General features: G+C 31.8%; 1 protein-coding gene across 2 annotated transcripts in view; it reads right to left on the bottom strand.

Moving 5' to 3' along the window:
• The window catches only part of HMT-1_1 (Homocysteine S-methyltransferase 1), a 29,954-nt gene extending 7,987 nt beyond the window's left edge, over positions 1 to 21,967 (bottom strand). Inside the window, exons 1-9 of one of the 2 annotated variants that reach the window (XM_051213633.1) lie at positions 21,429 to 21,967; positions 19,891 to 20,204; positions 19,287 to 19,569; positions 15,584 to 15,795; positions 14,483 to 14,592; positions 12,053 to 12,321; positions 9,309 to 9,458; positions 5,293 to 5,350; positions 2,150 to 2,299 (exon numbers count right to left, since the gene is read on the bottom strand). In XM_051213633.1, coding sequence (XP_051069624.1) covers positions 2,150 to 2,299; positions 5,293 to 5,350; positions 9,309 to 9,458; positions 12,053 to 12,321; positions 14,483 to 14,592; positions 15,584 to 15,795; positions 19,287 to 19,569; positions 19,891 to 20,204; positions 21,429 to 21,631 — 1,749 coding nt within the window. In that variant the 5' untranslated portion in view covers positions 21,632 to 21,967. Of the gene's footprint in view, positions 1 to 2,149; positions 2,300 to 4,138; positions 7,190 to 9,308; positions 9,459 to 12,052; positions 12,322 to 14,482; positions 14,593 to 15,583; positions 15,796 to 19,286; positions 19,570 to 19,890; positions 20,205 to 21,428 lie in introns of those variants that run through there. The other variant, XM_051213634.1, reaches the window with a different exon arrangement.
• Positions 21,968 to 22,342: the final 375 nt, after the last annotated feature.

A 22,342-nucleotide genomic window follows, 5' to 3' on the forward strand; every position in this document is an offset into this window, starting at 1 on the left:
GGCCCAATCAGAGATATCGTGGTTGCTGGCAATATGTACCGAAAAGAATGTACATTATATAGATGTCGATTGACTGGACTGCTAACTTCTAACTCAAGATCACTCAGTATTTAACGTCAGGATCGACCAAGTAAGAAACTGAAACTTGTTGAAATACTTTGTGCTGAGAATCCTATATTGTATCAAAAATATAATATTGAATAAAGCTAATAATAATAATACTAGAAGTACTAACTGCTACCTCTATAAACTAATTAGTTGGTTAGTTAACTGAGTAAGTAATTTTCTATTAATTCCATCACTGTGACATCTTCGTTGACTGTTATCACAATTACAAAGACATACTGATTTCAATCACTTCATTTGAGAGAGAATTCGTTTTATTTGTCATCGAGCAAATTGTGTTATTCTATTAAAGCTGACAGTTTTTAAGTCAGAGCTTATGGTAAATGAGGGTTTTAAGATATTTTTGTGAAAACTGTACATTGACCCGGACTAATTAATTACTATCATTGAAAGATAAATCATGTTGCAAAATTTGTTTGGTGGCTAAGAATTTTGACACAGAAGATAAAAATGATTTCCATGAAGCTCCTAAGTGATTTCATTTGTGAGCATTTAAAAGTTTCGATTACTCGTCTATGATTAAGTTATTATCAATGTTATTTGTGATTCTTTGAATGTAACTGATATTGTAATCATCATATGGTGTTGACATAATCAGTTCTACACTTACTGAAATACTTATTCTTATTTTGTTATCCTCTAGTAAAAAAGAAAAATTATCTCTAGGCACTCAGTAGTATTTCTATCTTAAATGCAAACAAACTGTGTGGACTCAGAACTGCAAGTGAACTTTCGTCAATGAAAAGTAAAGAACGACGCTTGTTGCTGTTAAAAGGAACACTACAACTAGATGAAACCCACATATTCTTTAATAAATGTATTACTTATAAAACACAATTTCTTGTAATACCTTGGAGATTAGTTCAAACACACAAGCAGTGTATTCATTTTCTTAAGTGTATCTTCGAAAAATTTAAAACGTTTATGTTAGAATCAAAGGACTTGGTAATCATGGGACGCAATAAAATAAGAGCAGGATCAGTCTGATGAGAACTATTCCAGTCAGTGAGATATATAAGACAAAAGGTTCAGAATAAATCCTGATTACATAAGTGCTAAAAGGTACATATGCCAATTAAATTTACACTTAGTATCGGAAGTTATAGGATTTCTTCTGTGCCAATGAAATGAAAACCAATAACAATAATGTACGTTTTTCACGTGTCTTTTCAAATGGTTGAGACGTTTCTGTAACTACGTACATGAGCGTGTACTAATGAATGTATGGTGAGTGAAATCATTGATACCATCGATCAATTTCTAAGTTCAAATAGTTGAAATTAGTGAATGAAAATAAATACCTAGCACAAAAGCTTTCTGGGGAGGCTGGAGACGTAAAAGTACAATTTTCAACCTGATCAAACTTAATAATTTAACTCATTTTCCAAGTACAAGTTAATGTGTTTAGCAGTGAACTACATAATGTTTGTGTGACGTCAAAGAATGCTGTTCGGCTGTTTAAACTGAAGTGGGTGGAGTTGAATTCGAACCTGAAACTTACTTTTTTGGATTAATTCTGACTAAATACCAATTTATCATATCCCTATTACCAAATTATCTCAAATATTTTTCATTGGTTTGAATATTGCTAAGCTGAAGGCTATAGCTTCTCACTAGTATCACGACTTTCTCAATGACAAGGTAGTAACCAAGGTGAATAGTTAGGAGTAGAATAGCTTCCATGCTGTAAATACTGCGGTGTACATTGATACTGTTATATTGTAATGGGGATTTAGTTTTATTTATGAATTGCATTTTTTTGTAGTAACAGAGATATTTAGTAAACGTTTTATTGTACATGATAAACCTGAAGTAATGGATACTTAAGTTCGTGCATATTCACATTTAATGATGAGTTGTTTATGTAATCTCCAAAAACCTATGGTTTTCTACAGTTCAAATCTGTTTAATTTAACTTTACACTTAGTAATTTTTCAAACAACAAAAATATCTATAAAGATAAAATTATTTAGAATAAAGAATAGTGATAAAAATCGAATAAAACATATATAAACATATTTACTTGTGGCACAACCCCAAGTGACTGACGTAATGATGCTTGAGTAACTGATTTAATATTTTGTTCATCAATTAAAATCTCTCCTTCAGTGGCATCATAGAATCGAAACAAAAGTCGAACAATTGTTGATTTACCACTTCCTGATTCACCAACCTTCGGAAAATAAACCAAAAACAACAGAAAGTCAAGAGGCATACTGTGTATGAAATTAAATTAATGACTGAACTGAGTAAAGTTTAATTATACCCGAAATTTAAGCAAAATAGTTCAGACTATGAATTATGCGCATATTTCCATAATATGGAAATTCCAGTAAATTTTCTTTTGAAGCATCAAAGTAAGTTCATTAGTGCTGTCAGGATAACTTTCTTTTACTGAATCCATAAGGATTATCAGGCTGAATATAAGGACGTAATACCTGACATTGAATGGTTAGAAGCAATCGCGTTTTGAATAAAACAGTGGTAATATTTCTGACTATGTTACTGAGTGGAAAAGCAACTAGAGACCTCAGATGACTGTTGTTTCAATGTGCTAACCACTAAAAAATATAGTTAGCAGTATTCCTATCAATCCCCTTCCAATCGTTCAATGTCACAATCACGTACATTTCAAGAGAGTATCATAATCATATCATATTATGTAGACTAATTAAATATGTAACAGGAATCTTAATGATTTGTTTTGTCATACAAACTCAAACCAAATGAAATATCACCATAATTGTCGTTAAATTTTTCTTAGTTTTGGAGACCTATTTCAATCAATGCAAAGTGATTAATTTTTTTTACTGTTGTGGTTGACTGTACCTATGAATAAGAAAATAAAATTCTATGAATATATGTCGCTTTACAAATGACCAATTTTATGGAGAAAAATAGATGCCCACTTAAAAAATATAAGATTAACAAATGATTATGGGGATTCGTTTATAATGTGAAAGAGATTTGGTTAGTTTGTAATGTTGACTTAACGTTAAGACTAACACTACTTACAAGTAGTCTTAACTTATTAATCTATTTTTATTTATCTGATAACATTTGTCGATGTATGGGAGAAAAAACCACTTGTGTCTAACTTTTAATATACATCAAACATTTAACTAATCTTATCAGCCAATTTTATTTTAATATCGGTCCATTCATTATGGTCTTTCCACTAGTTCAGTCATGAACTTTAAGAGTAACTTTGAAACATTTTTTTCCAGTCTCAACGTTGATTTATCCTCAGTAAAGGGTCGTGGAGATTATTGAGTTTCATTGAAATCATGATACGATCAATCTTAGATCATCATTGGAAACCTGGAAGCACTGGACGGCTGTTACATTCTAGTATGGGACCTTGGTTTGAGTCCCACGTGCGAAATCGGGGATGCGCACTGACGAGTCCCATACTAGGAACGAAACGGTCGTCCAGTGCTTCCAGGTTTTCAATAATGATCTAGCACTGATCGGTTCATGATTTTGTTAATTCGTTCATTACCAGATTTCAGTTCATTGGGATACCTTCAAAATATCCTACTAATACTATATCCACAGCTGACATTATATATTAGTTAATAATAACAACCAAAATAAACGATGTACAAACATGGGAAAGCATTGTATTCATGATAAATATCATGAAGCTAATACTTTATACACTTGTGTAACATGACCATTTCAGGCTGAGGGTATTTTATGACTCTGCGTTTTATCAATATTATTTACATAGTGCTGGTGACATCTTTTAAAAGTGCTGGGATAAAAGAAACTACGTTTCATGGAATAATGAGGAATTTTATATTCAACTAGCTGAGTCATCTCACAACAGATTCGGTGATATATACATGATCTACACTAGACTTCACAAGAGTATGCAAAGAGATAATTATCATTGCTGTTAGCAGGTTTGATAAGAATAGGTGCAAGGGTGGTTTGCTTGTGGTATGGCATTGTGCCCTGAAGGATAGACATATCAAATCAATATACGTTAGTTTACATTATGACTTACAAAGGAGGATTTACAAATATCAAGCAACATTTTTCCCACCATTCGGTCAAAAATGCGTCCAAAACACCTATAAAGCTATATTTCATGCTACGGAGGTAACACAAAGCACTATTTTTGAATTCTGTTGGAAATCTAGAATAAACAACTGGTGTAAGTTGATTATAGATAAAAAGTCTTTTGTATAACTGAGCCAAAAAAACTGGTGACACAAATAAAAGTGTTAATACTCCCTACTTTTCGACTGTACTATGTTTATGAGTCGAAGAAACAAACTTTAAGCAAAAGGACGATTTTGGAGAACTTAGAGGGAGATGTTGACTATCGTACAATATCTTTACAAGTTAAATTAAAATACAGTGATCAACTATAAGATACATTATTTTATGTACTCACCTTGAATGCTAACTCATTTCAAATTTTAACATGACCGAAGATCTGAGACTAGACTGAGAGTGTACTGTAATCGCTACGGATTTATTACAGTTTAACACACTATTGAGCTATAGTGAAGTAATTCAATTGGTGATGAGAGCTGATGATTGTCTAGGTACTGAGCTATGGTAGGAAACCATGATTCAGTTAATATACCCACATTCTAAATTAAAACCTTCATGATCTTCAATTTAAAATTTTCGAGATGATTATACATCTATGATACTAAAATCTAAACTAATGAAGACGATTACTGAACAATAAATTGTCACTATTGACAGGAAAAATCAAAGATGAAGTAGTTAGTCAGAATAATAATACTGTACCACCACACCTAAAGATATTTAGTGTTAGGCCATCGAAGTCTTCTTTTCCTTTTAATTTTAGTATCTTAAATACAAAATAAATCATTATTTCACTTGTTCGTTTTTCAAAAAATCTCAACTTTGACACTAGTACTTTTTGAGCTAAAGGGCTTTGGCGAAATAGACCTTCTTAGTCTACCATGAGAATGTGAATCTAGTAGAAATAAAGATGTTGATTATGAATAGGGAACAAATTGCTGTGTTTTCAAACCGAGATGCATAAGCACCTGGTAAGGTTAGTTTAATCGATAATGAAAATTAAAAATTCAAAGCGGGTGAAATATTGTCGAAATGTTGATTATAGAATAATGAAACTGTTAAATTTGTTAGTTAAACAGACATTAAATTATCACTTACCAAGGCAACAGTGTGACCCTTCGGTATTTTGAATGATACATTTTTTAAAATTGGACGCCTGAATGAAATAAGAAGGCAGTTAACCATGTATAAAATTGAGATGTAAGAAGATTCTTCTTGATTGACAGTAGAGTTGAATTAAGTTTAATATTCCAAATCAGGAAAGTAAATTTCTGTGACCACTAGCATGTTCTAAATTATGGGTAAACATCTAGCTGGGCTTCCCTTTACTTTAACAGTGAAGTGACTAACACGGAATTGGTAAAAAAGCTCTCAGCATACCTTGATTGTCATCAGTGAATTGGTAAACACATGTTGTGAATAAACCTCGAAATAATTCATAATCTTTATGAATCCTTACGGGGGTATGTAATCAGATAACGTACAGAAAATTGTGAAGCACTATACAATTAAGGATTGTAGTTACTATCACACAACGTTGGTGTATTGTCCATCAAACTTCTCATGTGCAAGTTCTAGAATGAATACAAAGCAATCAAACTTATGACTGAGTACTTTGTTGCTGCTGTAGATGAAACAAATGCAGTCTTTGATTGCCTTGGTCAATAATGTAACAATGTTTTAGATCCATTCCCCTCTCTTTCTCTCTAGATCAAAAATATTGTTTGGGAACTGGTCCGCAGTAACAATATCCTATGAAGTAGTTGGGCACATAGACCACTTCAATCATCTTGGGAGTCTCATCAGTCCTCGTGGGTTTGCATCGGAAGAAACATCGATACGGGTCTAGAAGGTTCACTTGGATTCTGATAACTTCCATCACCTATAGATCAGGTGACATGTCCATCTGCCAATCGGATGAGTATACTGTCCAGCAGATGCATACTACTTGGTTGGGATTTGATTGACTATCGCAACTGGTAGTTGCAGACGTTGGGTGACAAGATTCAGAATGGGCTGTAGTGATGCAGACATATCTACTCTGTCTTCACTTAGATCTTCAGTCTTGGAATAATTTTTCATTTCTTCTTGAAACATACTATTTATCTCTAATCTTGTCTATTACAACTGATACCACTACTGCTCTCGAATTTTGTTGAATAATCTCACCGCACTGCGCTCATATGGTATGGCAACTTGAACTGATGCACGTATATCCCAGGTTCTACGTTGCTTACGACAGTCTGTCTTAGTGGCTGTGTCAATCTTACTTTCAAGTAATAAAGCCTAGGTTTGAATTCCGCTCGATTTAATTCACTTTAGGCAGCCCAATATTAGTACTAGCCATTATAAAATTTAATTTGTTTCGAAGTTTTTCACATATGACTAAAATCTTGTCCTGTCAATGTTCATCTTGGTTGGTTATTGATGGACTTTGACTCCTCACTGTCTCCATATTTGTTTAGATTGTCTCTTGCTTTGATTGGAGGAAACAAATAAATTCCCATAAGTTGTGCATGTATTTTCGAATCTACTAACCAATAACAGCTTTCCATTCTCGCTTGATTTCCTTACTCAAGTAGGTGGTTTGGGTATGCGTAGAGGAAGCGAAAATTTCAGTAGCTAACTCGGACGACTGCACATCATAACACTTTTATCTAATAGTACGTAAGTCGAATCCTGCTACACTTCGATGATAAGTGATTCGAGGTAAAAAAAAGCATCATTTCTCTTAAGATAGCAAATTGACCTTAGCGATTAATACTAATTAGCATGAAGCCTCGGTGAAGAACTTCCTCACAATTGTCATGAACTACCTAACATTCAAAGATGGTCGCTGGAATGTATAGTCATTTCGATTGATGACCATATTGCAACGCGATCAGCACCAAAAGTGCTCCATGAACATGGAAAGAATTACTAGTTAGTGAGTAAAAATTAGTCAATAAAATAAACATTTTTACATTTATTACAACGATATTATTATTAATGATAATCATAATCGTGATCATAATTATGGCAAGATGGCTTAATTATAGTATAAAGATTGTCTAAAAAAACAAACTACAACGTACATACATAAATTAAGAAAACATTATGCATTAAATACAGACAGATAACTATTTAGAAAGATGTACTTATTCACTGTTTATCTAATAACTGTGAACAATTAGGTATTGTTTTGTAATCCAAAAAGAAAATTGATTAGTTACTTGACCAATACTAGTTAATTGGTAATTTATTTTAGTACTTATCCATTTTAAGATTAGTAAATTTAATAAGTACGATTATAATAATTTATCAATTGTACAAACTATTTGGGTTATGGTGTGGTGTATGCTACTGATGTTGACATAAATAGTAGATAAAACCAATCAGAAGCGGAATACCTGGTAGGAGGTTGGGATGATCGGATCGAAGAGGACAAAAAGTAATTGTCATGGCAACGGAGGAACGATGAGGTTTGATGCAATTGCTGGAGGATTATCAAATGAAGTATTGAATGCAGGCTTTTCACATTTGACGAAAGAATTCTGTAATTCCGTATCAAAATACAATTGATTGTCTCCACGTAGCTTCTCGTTCACAAGAATGCCATAAGATAAACGAACTTCATGCATGAGAGACTTACAATGCACTGTACACATTACCAATACATTTGACGGCAGCTTTTCAAGGAATATATATATATATATATATATATATATATATATATATATATAATTGTCGATTAGAAAGTGAGGTGTTATACTTAGTCGTGAAACTCCAGCTCAGTTCTTTTATGAGTAAATAACGCTTGAAAATACCGGTTAGATGTAAGAATTATTAAGTCAAACGTCACATACGTAATAATTACGATCATATTGAGTTAAAAACAAATGTCTATCAAGATTAATGCTCTATATCTAATGGAAAGTATAAATTTAGGTCATTTTATTTACTCTTTAAAATTTGTTTAGAAAGGTTGAAGTAGATTAACAGTTCAAAGTAAGAAGCATGAAAACGTCATATTGTAAAAGGTTGATGTTGATAACTCAAGAAATTATATAAAAATGTATACTACAACAAGTTACAACTAATCAAGTATCTGACCTTAGATGTTTCGAGAGTAAGATGTATGACAGAGCCAGCGATTAGTGCTGAGATAAGACATACAGTACTAAATGGAGCAGCCAAGCCAACTGATGAGACTATGTACTTTTATCGACCAATGTGACTTAAAAATCATTAAACGTGCTTAGTCAATTTCTTCTCAATATATCAAGCTGATTGGGATAGAATTGAGTTGAAAGACCCATACAGATGATCAAACTACGACATGATATCAATCAGAAAGCTAGACCTTAAAGTTACCATCCGTAAAATAATTATACCCTATAATTAGAAAATTTAGACGATAAGCTTTAAAAATAGATTCAGTGAGACGGATGCATACACTCTCCATTTTATTTTGAACCTTGAGTTTAACATTATTTGGCAATTTTTAGTAGCGGATTTTATTCATTCCTTTCAGTTATATTCCATATGTTCAATTTTTTACTGTCGTTGATAATTATTTTACAATTTTTGATTCAGGTCTTGGTAATCGCTCTTTAACGTGATGACATAAGAATATGACGATTTTGTACGACACCAATTCATCCCAGATTTTTATTATTTGTAACTGATTGATTAAACAAAGGACCTTAGATAACCACTGAAAACCAGGAACAATTTGACAAATATATCGTCTTAGTGTGGGAACACTTAGCGACGCATGTCTACGAGGAATCAAATCTAGAATCTGTAGGTCCTACGGTGAGCGCTTAACCTTCAAAACACTGAGCTAGTATCCAATGGTTCATCATATTTATAACCTCAATCAATTAGAGGTATTGCGCTATCCTATTCCAAAGCGAATAGTGGGCAACTTCGCTGGTCACGACCAACCAGTGCTTTCCGGTCCTCACTGCGTGTGTAACCAAGATCAGTTCCTAATACCAATAGTGAAACATTAATCTTCACAAACCCTTTACATTCATTTATGGATGTTTATTTCGGAAGGAATTTAGGTTAGTCATACTATTGGAAAGAGAAGTAATATCACATAATTTTTTGATAGAAAATAAACTTACTCTGGGTTGTAAAAGAAGCAGACATTATTGAACTCAACAGCACCTTCTTTGACAATTAATGCTTGAGCATTCGGTGCATCGGCAACATCTAATTCTTGTTCTAATAAATCAAACATATTTTCCATATCAATAAAGCTTGTTTGTAGTAGCCTGGTTAAAAAAATAGATAATAATGATAATGACGATAATGGTAAGAAACAACGAGATACTGTCTATCGAAGTAAAAAGAACAGGAAATTGAAAGTATACATGGATAACTTGTTCAAGGTTATTTCTACTCAAGTGGAATTCAGCAAGATATATCTATTTTCATAACATTTTAAGTAGAAACAGTTTTTCTTTAGAATGAAGCTGTGAACTAAATAAATAAATGATCTTGAATGTCTGAATCCACTCTAAGAAACAACATAGTAGACGCTTTCAAAGTTGGACTCGTGGCATTTCCACAGACGTTATAACTTCTTAAAACGGATGGGAAATTTTAGTGAAAAACAGCAACTGTGTTATAATTAGGAAAACCAATCCATGCAAACGAATTATCAGAGTTCTTCATGTTTAAACGAATAAAGGATTCAAACAATAACAGATTTAATGGTCATAGAGCTCTAAGGTGTAAAGTTTCTACTCGCTGGTGCTATCATTCAACTTTCAACCGTCGTATTATAGATCAATATTCTACCCTATATTTCAAAGGTTTGGAAACTGACTAGCATATTTGGCCCTCAAACGACAGACGAAAGCTGTGGCCCAGTGCATGAATCCACGAACTTTGTCTGAATTGTATTGAATTTTCGATTGTTACTGTATCAGAAAAGTACCACAATTGACTATCATCTAATAATTGAAAAATACCATTTTAACTTGTTATACTGATTAAAGAAAACGATGAAATGAAAGAGAAAACGGAAACAATACATAGTTCTCATTTAGAAACATAAAAAAGTCTACATATAAATCAGAAAACACAATCAACATCGTGATGAAAATGTGTTTAGTGTAAACAGATCAGTCCACTTACTGAGTAAATATTACTCTATTTAACAAAGATAAGTTTACAAATCATGTAAAGAATCGGAGAGACTTTATTCGATGGCAATTATCAGAAGTCGAAATATTTCTTAGTTTGATTACAAACCATTTCGATACGATGTGCCTGTTTTGTGAAACTTAAAGGTAAATGTATTAATATTAATACAAGTTTAACAGTTTTACATTATTCCATTGTGGTTGAAACGAAAAATTCGATAACACAAATCTCTTAGCATGTTTTTAATGTGAATGTTCAAACTTACTACACTTAGATGGATGTTTAGCATTAATAACAGCAACACGTCTACGCTAAATCAGACGTATTTATTTTATTCACAGAAAGATATAATCTTGCTTAATGTATAGTAAAATGATGAATGATTCAAAGTTGATATCTACTTCAAACATCATGAAAATGTGTGACATTTTTACTTTTGAAATATAGTTGTAAATATTTATATGGTTTGTCTAATAAATATATGGATGAAACCGGTAGTTTTTGATGAAATTTAGGAAATCTTTTGAAAGTTGCTGATAATTACAAAATGTCGAAGAAAATTAATAAAGTGGATCAAATGTTTCATTGAGGGATGTGAGAACTTTAAGACTAGAATCATTGTCTATACCCTGACGTGACGAAAATATTAGACATGTGTGGTTGTAAAATCAATACATCTTCGATTTTGTCGATTAATTTATTAATGATATCCATTTAGGTGTTTATTTAATAGATTCAGTATGAATTACTAGTTTAAAAAAAAACCAAAATTCATATCCAGTAAGTATTATATCAAGGAAAATGTAAATCGCATAAAATTAATTCATATTTATTTGAGAGTTCATGAAAACAATCCATCATCAGTATTAATACTGACCTTAACATCAATGCCATGTATTCTTTGAAAGTGTGTTATTGAACAACAAAAATATTTAAACTCAATATTGAAAGTTTAGTAATTAAATATTATATTATTTTATATACTATAGAATAGTATACAATACAGAGGATAGAAAAGAACATGAAAAGAATTTACGTTATTTAATGGTATTTTCAATACCTAATGAAAAATTCAAGTTTAAACTATGATTAGGTTTAATTTTTGAAAATGTAAACCATTATGCATACAGTTTCGGTTCATTGTTCCAAGTATTTTGTTTTCAATTTGTAGATGATAGACTCATGTTCTACTTCATTCAGTGAGATTTATAAGTTCCTTGGTAATTTCATTAATCGTAGCAAAAAGATGTGCAGTTAAAAAATTATTGAAAGCATATTGGACAGTCGTTTAATTAGAGTTTAGGACTTGTCGGGAAAGCTCATACATGACTCTAGACTCAAATTGAATCGAAAAAAACGTTTGGTTTCACAGCGGACATCATAATTTTAGAGCACTGAATCGTGACCACAATATTCTCCTTTCCAACTTAAGTTAATTCATGTGATATCACAACTACAATCGAATGCAGTTGAACTAAAAAATAACTACCTCTGGTCACCTTGAAGCAAAGTTCGACAAATTATCTACCTAAACAATACTTCGTTATCCTTTTTAGAGGAGTTTCGTTCTCTGGCTTATGATCTCATTAAGTAAATGAACGATACAATAGACAAATTTAACTAATAAGTTCAAAACAAACGACAGTATTCCATACTAATCGAAAACAATAAAATATTGAGCTGATTTTTATCAATTTCATTAAAATTTCTTTCTAACCTGTAATATGTTCCAAAGATACTTAATGGTGAATAAAGTTGAATAATATATGTACAAAATAAAACAAAATGTCCAACTGTCAATACTCCATTAACAACATCTCGAGCACATAACAATACACCAAACATAAATCCAATACTAATTACTATATTTTGTACTGTATTAAGTAGATTTAAAGTAAATGCATTCCACCAATCAGCTTTTTGATAATCTAAAAATGCTTGATTATAACGATCCGTTTCAAATTGTTCAGCGTTATAATATTTAACCTGTAAAATATGATTAATAAAAAACAGAAAACATCTGATTCAATATTATTAAATCTAATCGATTAAATTCTGACATCAACTACGTGTTGATAGTTAGTTCATTAAGGTAAAAATTGATATTAGTGTGGTGTATGCTACTTCTGTTGACAGATATAAGTAGTATGTAGCATCAGTTGAAAGAGGAATGCATGTCAGCAGGAGATTCAGAAGATTCAATTGAAGAGAACAGAAAGGGAAGAAGAAAGTAATTGTAATAACAACAGAATTGAGAGAATCATGAAGTATGCAAAGGACAACTGATGAAATATGTGCAAATTAGGTATTTAATATATTGTATTCATATTTTACGAAAGCACTGTAAGCTCGAATTATATAATAAATTGGTTATTTTCACCAAGTCTAAGTTCACTGCAGCCGTTTTAAAATAGGTCAAATCCGATGAATGAATAATTTTAAACAACTACGGTCAATTATGATTAAATGTTTAATTTAAAGAGAGAATAATAGTTGACATTGAATTAAGGTTACCTATTACAAGAGTCAATTAATAAAATCTTTTCGATTCACAATACCATGATGTTTTGTTCAGATATTGTTTGTTTTTTGAAAATCATTATAGTTAAACAAAATCCCAATGTGATGTAGGTGAAAACTGAATTGGTGAATGAAATCAATCAGGTAAGACTCGATTTTTAATGTTTATCTATGAACATATTGTAACATGTTTGTTAGTAAACTGGTTAGTTCACCAACAAATAAAAAAACAAATAAACGAAGAAAGCCAAAATAATGTTTATTACTTATGATAAAAATGAACATTGTCAAATAGGACACGGTAACAATTTGTGTCTTACTAGGTTAGCATGTATAAGTTTAGATGTGAGTAATTTAAGTGATAAATAGGTAGAGAGTAGAATTAAAAGTAGACAAATAATAGATATCATTTTTAACGGTAGTATAGAGAGCAGTGATTAAAATACACCCGTATATGATATGTAAATTTGGCCGAGACTATCATGAAAAGCTTTCAATATTCCATTTAACTAGTCATTAAGCGTTGCATATTGCTGTAATTTTTAGGAAGGATTTCATTTCAAACTTTAACTCCTATAATGTTTGTATTTTTTTAATCCCATATGTCTGATTGCGCTACATTGGAATGTTTATGATAGACAGTTGTGAGAAATTCCAACTGTTTTAAATGAAATTTTTAGTAAAAATTACACTTTAAAGTGCAATACTCATCTCCTTAATGAATGGAGGAATGATTGAAAATGCTGAGTATGATATACTTGGTAAATAATCAATACATTAACTAAATTTTGATAATGAGTAAAAGTTGATTGTTTATACTGATAAAGTCATAGTATGAACTGTGAAACACCAACAGCATTTATACCATAAACATACTGTAAGATTAACTTTAAACCTTCTGATTGGTGACTCAGACAAGTTTGTAATTCGAGATTTTCCAAGATATTTATTAAAATTATGGTTTAAATATTTATAATATCATTCAAAAACTTGAACTAGTTGTGTTTTGGTCATGTATAAACCGAAGGTTTTTGTTAAGTTTCATAAATCTTCTAATCGAAGGCTAGATTCGTTTCCTAAGCTCTTCTAGTAACCCCGAGGCTTGATCTACACAACTTGAACACGAGAGAAAAGGCAAAAAATATGGAAAAAACGTCTTACTCCAAGGTTCGTTTATGTACAGAAAATCTAAGGTATTTATAGCATTTTAGATAGCCTTGGGCTTCTGGAAAAGTCTGGAATGCTACTGAACATAGTAGCAGTATAACCATCCAATCAGAAACGCAGCATGTGACTTTTCACCTTCTAGATGTTTCTGGTAAAACTTCTATTGAATGCTGATTAGATAAGATGTTTCTCAGCGATTTTAGAGCCCTTTTTGGCTTTTTTGAGGAATTTTCTGGGTTTCCCCAATATAGTCCATTGACGATATTGGCACACTTTGTTTAATTGTACATCAGCTAGTATTATACTTCTCATTGACAATGAAATAAGTAAATTTCGATCGAGTAGTATTAAATAACTTATTTAAAATGATCAGGTGTGGGACAAAAAAGATTATATTACAAAATAATACGTAATTTCGTTCAAATACATCATAATGTGAAGAACGCTTATCATGACTTACAGTTTCAAAGTTCAACACTGAATCAACAGCTTTAGTGTTTTTTTGATTGTCTAAATTATTCATTTCACGTCGAAATTTCGCTCTCCATTCAGTAATTAGCACTGTGGAAACTATATTATAATTATGAGCCAAAAATAAGAAATAATATTAGTCAAACGGATTACAAACATCTAATTTTAACATAGCATCATGCAATTAATGTGTGATTATGGGAATTTTAATTGGAATGAAGACAAAAGAAATTGTTCCCTACAAAACAACTTAGAAAAGAATGAAGTAAAATTTGGAAATATTCAGTCACTTATATGCAACGTAGAACATAGCACATATGTATCAGCCTTAGATGAATATCAAAGTGGTATTGTATTAGTTGTACAGAGAATGACTAAGGGGTGAGGAGAGTAAAATACTTTTATTGTTGTTTCAGAAAAGATTCATATTGTATAGACTTTAACAACAGCTGATGTTATTCTGAAAAAAAAGTGTATGATCTCTCTAATACATATTCCTGTGTTGAAGTCATTAGAAACTTACATTACCTTACCTTAAATTGTATAAAATTATTTTCATTTATAACAGTGATACTTGCTCTATCTTTATCTCTATTTTTCTGACCGTCCCTAGAAGTCATCTGAAGTCAGTATAAGTCGTTATCAAATCGTTTCTTAACCCCAGATATTCTGCATCGACGATTTTTTTGTTTTCGGTTCACCAGTGATTATCCGTACTTTGAAACAGTGATTGAAATGTCCGGGATATCATACACATCTAATATCTTATTGGTTTGGATTGTAGACAAACCCATGTCGTTTTCGCACCATTATTCAAGTTTATAAAACCGCTTAGGTGAATAAACATTTTGACAATATTTATGGGTTCACTATCAAAAGTGAGTGTATGAACCAGGCTTTTTAAGATCTCCGCGATAGTACTCTATTGATGTATAACGTCATGATAGAATTTTCTCTACCATCAATTGTACACTGGGAATAAGTTAACACTATATTGTGGCTCACTAAGTTTTATATATATATATATATATATATATATATATATATATATATATATATATATATATATAAATGAAAATAAATAACTTACTAAGGTAAATAAGCATAGTCACAAAAACTAACAATCCATACCAAATATTGAAAGCTGTGACAAAATATACTACACCAATGATTATATCCAATACAGTTGGTATGATATTAAATACAAGATATGATAGAATATTTGAAATGCTAGCTGTTCCACGATCCATTACTCTTAACACTTCACCAGTTTTTCTGGATAAATGCCATTTTAAAGAAAGTCTAAACAAAGTAAAATGAGATGTTATATAACCCTTATGTTTGAATAAAAGATTATTAGCCAATAAATAACGTATTTAAAAATAATTATGGATAATTTTTTATTGAAGGCTAGACTACCATTTAAATATAACACAAGATAGGTATGACAGTCTTTTCCTTTTTATAGAGTTTAGTATACATTCAGAACAAATATTATAGTAAAATGAAATGAATTTACTTATTTTAGTGATTTTTATTTTTAACCGCTCATAATTTAAAATTATTAGTATTTAATTATAGGCACGTCTTGCTCACAGTTACAGATAACATATAGTTAGATCAGTAAACAATTAACAAATTTGGTAAAGTTGTAAGAATTCTTTGTATAGCTGATTGATTGTAGGTTAAAACAGAAGACTAAGAATTGAAAGTGAAACAATGTCTTTGTATGATTATTTCTATCACTTTTTATGTGTGTCAAAGGATATTTATGCTGGAATTATGAACGGATCAACGTTAGACCACCAATGAAAACCTGGATGGCCGTTTCGAACTAGCACAGGACACTTCAGTAATGCGCATCCACGACTAGACGCGGGAATCGAACCCGGGACCTTCGGTCTCGCGAGTGGACGCTTAACCTCCAGATCACGTTAACAATAGCCGAGAATTTCCTACAGAAATCGCAATAACAAAGTTAACATATTTTCAACAGTACAATCATCTGTTATTCGTTTACTAGTGAACATGATGTGATCAGTAATCGAAAGATTGTTTGGTTGTTGTTAAACTATCGTTATTGAAGTTTTTCATTAGTTTTATTCATGAACAAAATGATACTAAGGTCATTTTTAAATTACCCTAGTAATCCCAGTCTTTATTAATAATTTGCATCACATTATATTTTATGCATTAAGTTATAATTTCTGTTATTAGTCTGCTTCTTATCTGTGATCTGCTTATTTTACCCAATTAGTCAATCGTCTTTGCAGTTGGTATTGGTTATTTTATGACATTATTATTCTATTTCTAAAAATCTATATCGATGATCTAAGTTATCTTTTTCAAATATGATATATAGGTTTTGTAATTGATAGTCGGCTGTAAAAGGCTGAGTAGAAACCCACGAAATAAATATGTTCATTAAATTAGTTTAGATTTGCCGCTCATATTTTATGAAAATACTACAACTGATGAGGACATTCATTTAGCAGTTCCAACGATGTGTACGTTGGGGATGAATAAGCAATTTGGATTGAAATGAGTGGAAAAAATTTCAATGATCATGGTAATTAGACCGGATTTAGGCTTTCTTTGATAACATGAAAGAAATTTTATCATTACCATAAGCGGTTTCTCGTAAAGCAGTACATTCTGTAAATAAAATCAAATAATTGAAAAAGCTCTCAAAAACAACAGTGGTATCAAGAAATTGAAGATGAAGAAGTTACAGTCAGTAGGTATTCAGTAATAAAGCTTACTTAAAGGTAATTAACTCATTTAATATGTACAAATGGATGTACTCGATTTAAAGCTACACTGTTTGATGTAAGGAAGAGAGATGATGTCCAGTTGAGAAAATCAGAGTGAGCCAGGGTTCGAAATTGGAATCTATTGATTGGACTTTGAGTGTTTTAGCTAACAGAGCACTGAACTAATAACAAATAAAATATTTGATATCTTCTGATGATCGCTATTTATTATGATGAAGTAAGGTAGAATTACTTAATAGATCTTTTAAATAGACACAAATAAATGAGTACAACACCTTTGAGAAAGATGAGCAATTAAATTGATTTACAGAATTTTACTACGGAGCAACTTTATATCATTACAATTAGTCTTGACTGAGTTAAGTGGCACTAATGTAATATCGTTTCGCATTCGTATCTTGTTTTTGCATTTCAATATTGAACTTGGCTGTCAACGATGTGATTTTAAAGAACAAAAGACATGTAAAATATTTCTAGAAATAGGTAATAGGTTTTTGCACACTTACATCTGATGTATCGAACAGTTAAGTGAATGAATAATACAAATAATCACTTTCCAGCGATTGGGTCAAGGGCCTTCGATGGAAAATTTATACCTGTTTAATGTATTGTTCCCATAGGAAAAGACCTACAGGTGTATATATCTTATAAGCAGAGTTAAATGCAGTAAACGAGCTAATATTTTTCCCGGATTCGATTATAGAGACCGGACGAGTATCATTTTTTGTCCATAGAACATAAGTGGTAAGTCAGGCTACAGGTAATACTTTCCACAAACGCAATACATAATTTACCCATTCGCTTACATGAGAAGCCTATCAAATATCGCAGCAAATATGATTTACATCCAAAGATATTTAAACTGTGGATTCAAACAGATAAACGCATCACTTTACTGTAATGAGTTTGAGCCCTTGAAGTAGCTGTTAATCCTGATTGGTAGGTATAAACTAACCAATTGTTAGTTAGGCTAAACGCCCTCCACTTAAAACTCATGTTGGTTATTCTTTGTTTAACTGTTAGTTGAAAAATTGCACCTTTTGATAATACGACTAACGATGACAGTGATCCACTTTGGTCGAGTTTCTATAACTTTTCGATATGCAAGTGATTATTATCTTTTTCTAATTGACTGCACTATTTACATTTTTGGATCAATTTATGTTTTAGAAACATCGGAAGTTGGCTATATTGGTATGCTTTACTTGTCTTGCCAAGATTTAGTGTACGATAGTGTAGAGACTTATTTACAAAATTCATCCGTATGCACATTAAATTCTACAACAGCTAATAGTAAATGAACAAAATTCTATCCTATTCCAAAATTTTTACATGATCTTAAATTAGAAAATATAAGTAGTGTGAATGGAAGAATTATAAGAGAATATGATGAAAAGAGTGTATATAAGATAATTCGGATATATTTTCTGAAGATACAAAAATAAATCTACTGAAAAAAGTTGTTAATCGGTATACACAACTTTTAGACGTCACAAAAGATTAAGATACTGTAAATGCTGTTGGTTAAAGTATTCTTAGACCAAACCTATTTCGTGTTGACTGCTAGCAAAGAAAATAGCTCGTGTTAACTGGTAAGTCTAAATACGATTTGATCACAAAGAAAGTTGATAAAAGGTATGGGTCAAAATATTTTAATTAACAATGGTGAATATAGACTAACTTAGTATATGCTACGGTGAACTATGTCAAGAAGGGTCAAGTCTTTAGAGAGAACCTATTTTAATGACTTCCTAGGGATTGGAAAGGAAACTCACAGATTTTATTTGCGAATTTTAGTTATCGAAGTTAGTTAGATTGTTAAGCATACTCAAGTGCATAGTTGTATGAGTATGCTGTAGAAAGGTATAGAGCTTTTTTTACAAAAATAATTAAATTATTCTGGCTTCAAGAAACTAAACGATCACAGGCAAGTACTAATAGTCGAAAGGAGTAGTCATCAACTACAAAATGGTATGAAAACATAAATTTGTAAATATACGTATATTTGGATTAAATTACCTTTGGATATGTTTGAAGAGCATTACACTTAATTCTCTTGTTGAAAACTGATCAACTGCTATCCATAATTGAGAACGTAAAGCAGATATAAGACCAGCACCTAAACCACCCAGCCCTTGAAGTAACCGTAATAAAGCAAACAAAAGAACATAATCCCAACGATAAATCAACCCAGTATGACTGGATACAGCACTAAATATCGTATACGGAGATGGTTTCATGATGAGATTCTGTTCAAAAGATAATGTTCCGGTGGAATTGTCAACTTCGGACAAACTGTTTACTGAAGTGCAAAGACAAATGAATAAATGGATTTCGTAAACAGTAAAATGGAAAATAATTTTAGATATGAAAAAACAGATTGTGGTGGATTAAACATCGAAAAGAAAAGGGGAAAAAACAAGCAGACCAATGTTTGCTCACTTCACGGTTACGCAAAGTTTGTCTTTCATGATATCATTGTGCTTAATCTTACAGTTTAAGAGTTTGATTTTAACGCATATGATTGGTCGCTACAGTTCATATATAATATTGTTAGTCAATAATGGTCTGTCATAAGCCAGAGAAAATACTGATTACTAAAATGCTTGTTTTAGCAACTCACCTATATCTTTGTACAAAATTGGTGAGTATAAATTGACGATTCGCCCAGCAATTAGTAATACAAAACAAGAAAATACTCTAAGTTGTATGGTCTTGTGACGTCTTGGCCAGATAAACGGTGATACAATTTTGAATCTACGGATGCGTTGAACCCAAATATTTCCATTACTCAACGAGTTATGACCATTCGACTGAAGAAACTCATAGACTGCAAAGTAGCTTGGGAGGCCTGGAGCCCATATACCCAATATGAAGACGAAGGATACGCAAAAGGCGTACAAAATCCATAAGGTGAACTCGACCACATTTGCGTCACTAAAGATGGGAAAAAGTTTAAGCTTGAGGTAGTAAAACATCTTAAAATAGAGGTTTACAAACCACTAGTCACTAAACAGATAAAACAAATCTACCAACGAACACACCCTTTGATGATATCTTAATACAAGTTTTTAGAATGTTCAAATCAATCAATTATTCTACTCTACATTGATACTGGTCACTTAGAAATGGCCTAAGTCAAAAATAGTTCAGCCTTGACGGACGTTTACTCACAATCTAATACTGAAATAGTATGCATTGTTATATTGATTTTTTTAGTCCCACGCTATATAGGACTTTATTCCAACCAACAAAAATAAATATTGTCTATACATACACCAGGTGAAACGATCTGTCGGATGAAGTTGGAGATTTGTTTTGTAAACCATTGACATACTCCATTATGAAAGCTCATTACTTCCAAAACTTAATTATTACAAAAGTTGGTTGTTTCAAATGTAGTTCAAAGATAGTGGCATATGAAGATTTTATATTATTGTATAAGTGTAAATAGTTAGGGAAAATTATCTCTCGGAAATCGGGTTATTATAGTGAAAATACTGAAAGATAACATCTGTTAAATAATATGCCATTGAACGTCAAACTTGCTGTCTTAAGGTTTACTGATCCCCGGTCTAGATGGTTGCCATGGTGAAACCTCGGCAAATAAGTTTTAGACGATGCAACTCTGAAGAAATCGATGAGAATCAACACAACTGTCACAGTCCATCCATAAACAATTCTGGTACTTGTCAAAGAAAGGTTGCCAAAATATGATCGAATCACCAAATCAACCATATTAACTCGGTCTGCTGCTTTAATTGGAGATAACAATATAATGGCTTATTCCAAGTCCACTTTTAAAAGTATCACGATAAGTCAACAGCACTGGGTGACACAATAATTTATGGACAAACCAATCAGATTTAGGATGATGGATCTCAGATTTTGGCTCAAAATCCATTCACCCAATTGTGCATTTTCAAGGTCACTAAGATTAATGAACCACAAATGGGGAGAAAAAATAATTGCAGTAGTCATAATACTTTGATTGAATTGAAGTAGTGATTATAGAGAATATTTGTAAAATGGAGATTGCTCTAGGATGTGTTAAACATTTGGCAGAATGTTTGTTTATGCACTTATTCCATCTAAAAAGCGTGAAAAACAATGCCACAGACTAGCAAAACGGGGAAAACAGGCGCGAGTGGTAAAACTAACCTTGACAAGTTCCACCACCAGTCGCTGTTAGAAATGGATACCAAAGGCAGGAAGGCTAGTAGGAATGATAATGTCCAGAAGCATAACAGAAGCAGACCATGACTCCTCCCTTCAAAGTTTAAAAGGACATAGGAGCACTCAGTGCGTAAAATATATGCAGAGAGTGGCCAAACGATAAACATAACTATAACAGAATATGTCATATATCCATACACATGCTCCAAGTCATTCATGAACGCGTAAACCATTGTTTGGGAGAGATAAAGAAATGGGATGGTTAGTGACAACAATATGTGAAAGTATAAGAACTTAGACCTGGATCTCAAACTATTAGTAATAGGTTGACCATGTTTTCGGTAGATGTATGCCTGAACGAATCCAGGAACCAGAAATAAAATGCAAAGGACACTGGAAGATAAAGTGCTGACGAAGCATCTGTTAAGACCGTTATTAGTCCAGGGATGACTTAAGGATTCGTTAGGATGACAGTAAGAGATCATAACCTTGAAGACCGGTACTTTATTTGAAAAGAAGTCAGGATTTGATCTCATCAATGGTACAGATAAACAGTATAAACACCAAGATATCTCCTCGATACATGAGCTTAGAAATTATTATTCAATTTTTCGATTTCGCCAAAATCAATCAGAGTGTCTATAAATTAGGTTCATCTGTCTATTTGGAGTTGGAGCAGCTATTCTACGCCTACGTGAGTTTATTCTAACTTTTGGATAAATATAAATACATAATATAAAGTATTGCAAATTTCCATTTTTTAAATCTGCATAGCAGTTTTATAGTCATCATTAATGATTATGAACAACTTTATATGTACTTTGTTTTTTTTACGTTTGCCAATTTAATATTCATATCCGTTTTATATGACCTACTTCTGTTTACTCTTTTTTATCGCC

The sequence above is a fragment of the Schistosoma haematobium genome, chromosome 3, assembly GCF_000699445.3.
Source record: "Schistosoma haematobium chromosome 3, whole genome shotgun sequence".
In the NCBI taxonomy this organism is placed as follows: Eukaryota; Metazoa; Platyhelminthes; class Trematoda; order Strigeidida; family Schistosomatidae; genus Schistosoma; species Schistosoma haematobium.